Source organism: Castanea sativa, chromosome 12, assembly GCF_040712315.1.
Source record: "Castanea sativa cultivar Marrone di Chiusa Pesio chromosome 12, ASM4071231v1".
NCBI classification, from domain to species: Eukaryota; Viridiplantae; Streptophyta; class Magnoliopsida; order Fagales; family Fagaceae; genus Castanea; species Castanea sativa.
This window is the reverse complement of record NC_134024.1, coordinates 25,123,826-25,131,056: the sequence shown is the minus strand read 5'-3', so window position 1 is coordinate 25,131,056 and position 7,231 is coordinate 25,123,826. Positions and strand designations below refer to the sequence as shown.

Here is a 7,231-nt window from a genome sequence, read left to right as displayed (position 1 = left end):
GGTTCTGGAATCTATTGGATTTTTTTATTTATATTTGATTTGTATTCCTCCAATTTATTCTTGTAGAAGTTCTTCAGCAATCAAAAACCTAACTTTTTGATTATTGTTATATTTGTTTTTGCCTAAAAATGTGTTTTTCTAACGGCAAATGGAGAGGTGAGTTACGAAAGGCTAATGGGACTAATCTTAGGTGGCAAAGTGTAAATGATTGAACCACGGGTAGGCAAAGTGAAAACGGGCTATACCACAAGTGGGTTTACTATAATTATCCATTTTTTTCAAAGGTTAATAATTTTCATTCATCATAATTCGCGATTGTTCTATTCTTCAATTACAAACATCTAGAGGTGTGATGATATTATGCATTTGTGGGTGAAATACTTTATTTATATAAATCTCATCACATCTCTAGGTACTTTTGTGATTAAAGAATGGAACAATCGCAAATTCTAATGAATGAAAATTATTAATCTTTAAAAGAAATAGAAGAGTGCTTAAAGGTCATTCTATGATTTAGAGGTGTGATGAAATTATTTGTTTGTGGGTGAAATAATTTTTTCATATAAATCTCACCATACTTCTAAATATTTTGATGATTGAAGAATGAAACAATGGTAAATTATAATGAATAAAAATTATTAATTTAAAAAAATAAATGGAAGAGCTCCTAAGCACGAACGACACCGGAGAGTGCCTACTTAGAATCTAGTATAATATTAATATTAATATTTATAGAGATAACTGCAATTCCGATCACCACTCAAACGGTCCAAAACCGTAGAGAGTGCCCAAAGATATTTTTGGACATAAAGTGGCTGACAGTGAAAGTCAGCAGGACTCTAAACCTGCAATTCTTATAATCAAACCACATGCTTCGCCAAAGTCCAGAAACTATGATATTTTGTTTTGACTATACCATATTTATTATAGTATTTTATAACATCGTTGCTCATTCCAAACAAGGAAAGACTGTTCATCTGAACCTATATTATAAAACTTTGAACTCTCTCTCTCTTTCTCTCTCGTTTGTGTGTACTGTGTGTTGGAGCTTGGAAGAAGCTATGGCAGCTGGGTTAGCCATAACAAGTGAAGAAGGGCAATATAATGCCAAGATGACCCTTTTGGTTGTCCTATCTTGTATGGTTGCTGCCACAGGAGGAATTATCTTTGGCTACGATCTTGGAATTTCAGGTCCCTTCTTCCTAAAATTTTATATTCATCATGTTTATAAAAAAATATATATAAATCTTAGTTTTATTTTTATTTTTCACCTACCAATTAAGAGAAAACATTCGATTTATACTTGCATATAGTTGACGATGGTACGTTATGTGGTGTGTTGGGTTATGTTTTTGCACACATTAAACTCAATTAAGGCTAAAAAAAAAAAAAATTCAATGCTTAAAGCTTTCCAGCTTCTTAGTAGTTCAGTTTTGTGTTATAATTTTTCATCAATATGACTGGCTAAGGACTTAAAAAAAAAAAAAAAGACTGGCTAATAAGCAATGTATCATTATCTAATAAACCACACTACTAAAGAAGTTTGAAACAGTTTCACTAACATATGAAAGCAACTATGAAGGAGGAGTGACCTCTATGGAGCCATTTCTCAAAAAGTTCTTCCCCGAGGTGTACACTAAGATGAATGAAGACACTAAGACCAGCAACTACTGCAAATTTGATAGCCAACTGTTGACCTCCTTCACATCCTCACTTTATATTGCTGGCCTTGTTGCTTCCTTCTTTGCCTCAACAGTCACTAGAGTCTTTGGGCGCAAGCCATCAATTCTTATAGGAGGTACCGCATTCCTTGCTGGTTCAGCTCTTGGTGGTGCAGCTTTGAATGTGTACATGATTATATTTGGTCGAATTTTGCTTGGAATTGGTGTTGGTTTTGCCAACCAGGTATTAAAGTTACTCTATTTTTGTTTTTCCTCCTTTTGTGAAACCTCTTGCATTCATCTCTGGAACATTTTCTGAACCTTCTTTTAATAGCATCAGTAACAGTTTTAATAAATTACCTTAATGAATGTGGAAATTGAGTATGGCAGAAATTGTGAAGGTCATATGTGTAGATGCATACAAAAGTAAGACAAGACTAACATATTTTAATCTTGTATCATTATGGGAATATCTTTGAATTGGATCATAGTCTAAATTTTGTTCTGAAATGGACTTTGTTTTTGCAGTCAGTACCCTTGTATCTCTCAGAAATGGCACCACCAAACTACAGAGGAGCAATTAACATTGGCTTTGAACTCTGGGTTGGCATTGGGGTTCTATTAGCTAACCTCATAAATTTTGGTACTGAGAAGATTAAAGGCGGTTGGGGTTGGCGAATCTCCCTAGCCATGGCTGCAGTCCCAGCTTTAATCCTTACACTAGGTGCTCTATTTCTCCCAGAGACACCCAACAGCCTAATCCAGAACAGCAAAGACCACGAAAAGGCCAAGCTAATGCTGCAACGTGTCCGAGGCACCAATGATGTGCAAGCAGAATTAGATGATCTCATCGAAGCTAGTTCCATATCAAAAACCATTAAACACCCATTTAAGAATATCATACATAGAAAGAATAGGCCTCAACTGGTTATGGCAATAGCAATTCCATTTTTCCAACAAGTAACCGGAATAAATGTCATCACCTTCTATGCACCTGTACTTTTTCGAACAATTGGTTTAGGTGAAAGCGCATCACTATTCTCCGCAGTCATGACTGGGGTTGTTGGTGCTGTCTCAACCACCATATCAATGCTTATAGTGGATAAACTTGGCCGAAGAGCTTTGTTTATGATTGGGGGTATTCAGATGTTCCTCTCACAAATTATAATTGGTGGACTCATGGCTGCTCAGCTTGGAGATCATGGTGGGATTAGCAAAGGGTATGCAACTTTGATTATAATTTTTATTTGTATATATGTGTCCGGGTTTGGATGGTCATGGGGGCCACTAGGATGGTTGGTTCCAAGTGAGATTTTTCCTTTGGAAATTCGATCGGCAGGACAAAGTATTACAGTAGCAGTGGGCTTCATCTTCATATTTTTGGGTGCTCAAACTTTTCTTACCATGCTTTGCCATTTCAAATCTGGTATTTTCTTCTTTTTTGGGGGATGGGTAGCTGTGATGACTGCATTTGTGTACTTGTTGTTGCCGGAGACTAAGAACGTGCCCATTGAACAGATGAGTAAAGTATGGAGGGAGCATTGGTTTTGGAAGAGAATTGTTGGGGAGGTGAATGAAAATATAAAGATGGAAGCAGCATGATATGTTTACTTATTGTATACCAGATCGTAATTACTATGTTCTCGTTAGAATTTCCATTTTCGCTCTCTCATCTCTTGCAATTTCAGCTTCTTTTTTGTTAGCTAATTGCGAAGTTATTAAAGGCTGGTGTGAGAAGGTGAGGATTCTGATAAGGAACACGAACATGTACATGAACCAAGTAAGTAATTTATATAGACTGAGTAATATCTTCAAGCTAAGGTTATCAGTTAGCCCCTATTTTTCTTGCCATCTGGATTTGAAATAGCACTTGCTAATTGCTTTCATTATATGATAAGTTATGAAGTGTGTTGATGGGAAAAAATTTTTTCTTACCAAATGAACATATTACCATTATTTGTAGAAGATAGAGTCAGAAGTTTATAACCATCAACAACAACAAAAAACAAAGCCTTAGTCCCAAAATTTTGGGGTTAACTATGGATCCTTGATACATCAGTTAGGGTCGACCACACACACACACACACACACACATATATATATATATATATAATGCCACCACTAGATAAAATAAAAGGCTGGGGATTTCAGTTTGGTTAAGTCTTTGAGCTGTATTATTTTTGGGCCATTCTTGTCCCCATTTATATGTTGATTTGGGTCCAATTCAAGAGATAAAATATGGCTGAACCCGACATGAACATGATAGCTGCATGCGGGCCTCACACAGCAGCCCAAGCCCACCCAAAGTTTCAGCCTTCAGAAGATTTTTATTTTTATTTTTATTTTTATTTTTTGTGTGTGTGTGTGTGATGAACTTGATGAAGATAAGGTTGTGACTTCATGTTGTATTCCAATGACCATGACTCTGGTTCCGTTAAAATTACATGATGGCATAGTATAAAAATCTACTCCATCCTTTGTCTCTTTTAAAGTAGGAGAGAACCATAAGCTACAATTGCCAATGAGTATATCTTTGTCAGTGCTCATTTTTTACTCAAGTGTTTTGGAACACATCAATAGCAAATCCAGAAACTGTAATATTTTGTTTTGGCTTTACCACATTGATGTTGATGCCTGTCAAAGAAGACTGCTCTATTGTTCTGAACCATAGATACAACTTTGAAGTTTGAACACACAGACACACATTCTCTCTTGCTTGTGCCTACTGTACATGTTGGAGCTTGGAAGAAGAGATGGCAGTTGGGCTAGCTATAACAAGTGAAAAAGGGCAATATAATGGCAAGATGACACCCTTTGTCGTCCTATCTTTGGCTACGATATTGGAATTTCAGGTCCCTACTTCTTAAGCTTTTAGATTCATCAAGATTAAAAATAAAATAAAAACCTTAGTTTTATTTTTCTCCTATATATGCAATGTTAGAGACCAATTGAGAAACGCATACTAGTCTGTACTTACAGTTGACGACGATGTATATATATATATATATATATATATATATATATATATATATATATATATATATATATATTGGTACTCAATTTTCAAGTACCTTTTAAAGCAGTCCAAGACACATATCATACTTTTGTTTTTACAAACATTAATGTACTCAATTAAGGATTAAAAAGAATTCAATGTTTAAGCTTTCCATCTGCTTACTAGTTCATCTTCTGTTATAATTTGGCATTAATATGACTAACTAATATCTCGATCAATAAGCGATAATTAACTAATAAACCACGAAACAAAATAAGTTTGAAACAGTTCCACTAACATATGTGAGCAACTATGAAGGAGGACTGACCTCTATGGAGCCATTTCTCAAAAAGTTCTTCCCAGAGGTGTACACTAACATGAATGAAGACACCAATATTAGCAACTACTGCAAAGTTGATAGCCAACTGCTGACCACCTTCACATCCTCACTCTATATCGCTGGCCTTGTTGCTTCCTTATTTGCCTCATCAGTCACTAGAGTTTTTGGGCGCAAGCCATCAATTCTTTTAGGTGGTGCGGCATTCCTTGCTGGTTCAGCCCTTGGTTGTGCAGCTTTGAATGTGTACATGCTTATATTTGGTCGCATTTTGCTTGAAATTGGTGTTGGTTTTGCCAACCAAGTATTAAAGTTACTCTTTTTCCCCCTTTTGTGAAACCTCTTGAGTTCATCTCTGGGGCATTTTTGCACCTTCATTAAATGGCATCAGTAATATGTTAGTAAGTTACCTTAATGTTCTTTCGACAAAAGGAATGTGGAAATTGAGTTTGGAAGAAATTGTGAAGGTTAAATGTATAGACATTATACGCATACAAAGGCAGGACAAGACATCAGTGATATGTTAGTAAGTTACCTTAATCTTAGAATTTTGTTTTGTTGCTAAAATGTGGTTCTAAATCCTAGTACTTGTTTTTGCAGTCAGTCCCCTTGTATCTCTCAGAAATGGCACCACCAAAGTACAGAGGGACAATTAACGTTGGCTTTCAACTCTGTATTAGCATAGGTTTCCTATCAGCAAACCTTATCAACTTTGGAACTGAGAAGATTAAAAGTGGTTGGGGCTGGCGAATCTCCCTAGCCATGGCTGCTGCTCCAGCTTCAATCCTCACACTAGGTTCTCTATTCCTTCCTGAGATACCCAACAGCCAAATCCAGAATAGCAAAGACTACGAAAAGGCCAAGCTTATGCTGCAACATGTCCGAGGCACCAATGATGTGCAAACAGAATTAGATGATCTCATCAAAGCTAGTTCCATATCAAAAACCATTAAACACCCATTTAAGAATATCATACATAGAAAGTATAGGCCTCAACTGGTTATGGCTATAGCAATTCCATTTTTCCAACAAGTAACTGGAATAAACGTCATCACCTTCTATGCACCAGTACTTTTTCGAACGATTAGTTTAGGTGAAAGGGATTCACTTTTATCTGCGGCCGTGACTGGGGTTGTTGGTACTGTCTCAACCTTCATATCCATGCTTATGGTGGATAAACTTGGCTGAAGAGCTTTGTTTATGATTGGGGGCATTCAGATGTTCCTCTCACAAATTATGGTCGGAGGACTTATAGCTGCTCAGCTTGGAGATCATGGTGGATTAGCAAAGGGTATGCAACTTTGATTATAATTTTTAGTTGTATATACGTTACCGGGTTCGCATGGTCATGGGGGCCACTAGGATGGTTGGTTCCAAGTGAGATTTTTCCTTTGGAAATACGATCAACAGGGCAAAGTATTACTGTAGCAGTGAGCTTTCTCTTCATTTTTATCAGTGCTCAAACTTTTCTTACCTTGCTTTGCCATTTCAAGTCTGGTATTTTCTTCTTTTTTGGGAGATGGGTGATGGCAATGACTGCATTTGTGTACTTCTTGTTGCGGAGACTAAGAATATTCCCATTAAACAGATGAGCAAAGTGTGGAGGGAGCATTGGTTTTGGGAGAGAATTGTTGGTAAGTGAATGAAGATAGAAGCATGAAAGCACCATGATATGTTTACCTGTTTTATACCAGCTCATTATTACTATGTTCCCACGAGAATTTCCATTTTTTTCCCTCTTATTTCTTGCAATTTTAGCTTCTGTTTTGTAGGCTAATTGCAAAGTTGTGAGAAAGTGAGGATATTCCTGATGGTTGACTAATTAAGGCCAAATTTGCCAAATAGCACAATTTTAGCAAAATTTTAGCAAAAACACATAATGACAAATTTGTTAGTTATGTGGCATATTTTTGGAACTAGAATTTAATAAACTCGTGTTCCAAGCAGCTCGCAAGCAATGGAGTCCATATTGCTTGGAACCTGAGTTTCAAAAATGTGTTGTATAATTAAATAATTTTGTTAGGATACTTTTTTTTACTAAAAGTTTCAAAAATTGTGCTATTTGGCAAATTTGGTCGCTAATCAAGGAACACAAACACGTCTGGTGTACCATGAAATTCTTGAACATTTCCTCTAGTTTTCTGACTTGGTAGATAAATAATTTATACTAAGGATCTGACTAACTAATTTATATGGTAGTATACATCTTCAAGTTAAGACTATCAGTTTGAGCCCCAT

The 7,231-nt window shown here is 36.2% G+C and overlaps 1 protein-coding gene and 1 pseudogene across 3 annotated transcripts; both read left to right on the top strand.

Moving 5' to 3' along the window:
- The first annotated feature begins 879 nt into the window (after window positions 1-879).
- LOC142620866 (hexose carrier protein HEX6-like) lies at window positions 880-6,703 on the top strand. 3 transcript variants are annotated; one of them, XR_012841649.1, is made up of 5 exons: window positions 880-1,191; window positions 1,583-1,905; window positions 2,190-3,441; window positions 5,594-6,284; window positions 6,582-6,703. XR_012841649.1 is itself a non-coding variant. In XM_075794167.1 (3 exons), exons 1-3 carry the CDS (start codon window positions 894-896, stop codon window positions 3,261-3,263), a joined length of 1,695 nt encoding a protein of 564 aa, XP_075650282.1. In that variant the 5' UTR covers window positions 880-893; the 3' UTR covers window positions 3,264-3,493. The 3 variants fall into 3 exon arrangements, 1 of the variants encoding a protein (XP_075650282.1); XR_012841648.1 differs by lacking the exon at window positions 6,582-6,703 and having other exon boundaries at window positions 5,594-6,479; XM_075794167.1 differs by lacking the exons at window positions 5,594-6,284; window positions 6,582-6,703 and having other exon boundaries at window positions 2,190-3,493.
- Window positions 3,265-6,703, top strand: LOC142620867 (hexose carrier protein HEX6-like; annotated as a pseudogene).
- Window positions 6,704-7,231: the final 528 nt, after the last annotated feature.

What these genes read in the sequence shown, in the direction of transcription:
- LOC142620866 (XM_075794167.1), top strand. Translation starts at nt 894, where the DNA reads ATGATATTTTGTTTTGACTATACCATATTTATTATAGTATTTTATAAC. An exon ending in CTACGATCTTGGAATTTCAG is followed by an intron (nt 1,192 to 1,582) that starts GTCCCTTCTTCC and finishes GCAACTATGAAG; the next exon opens with GAGGAGTGACCTCTATGGAG. An exon ending in GTGTTGGTTTTGCCAACCAG is followed by an intron (nt 1,906 to 2,189) that starts GTATTAAAGTTA and finishes TTGTTTTTGCAG; the next exon opens with TCAGTACCCTTGTATCTCTC.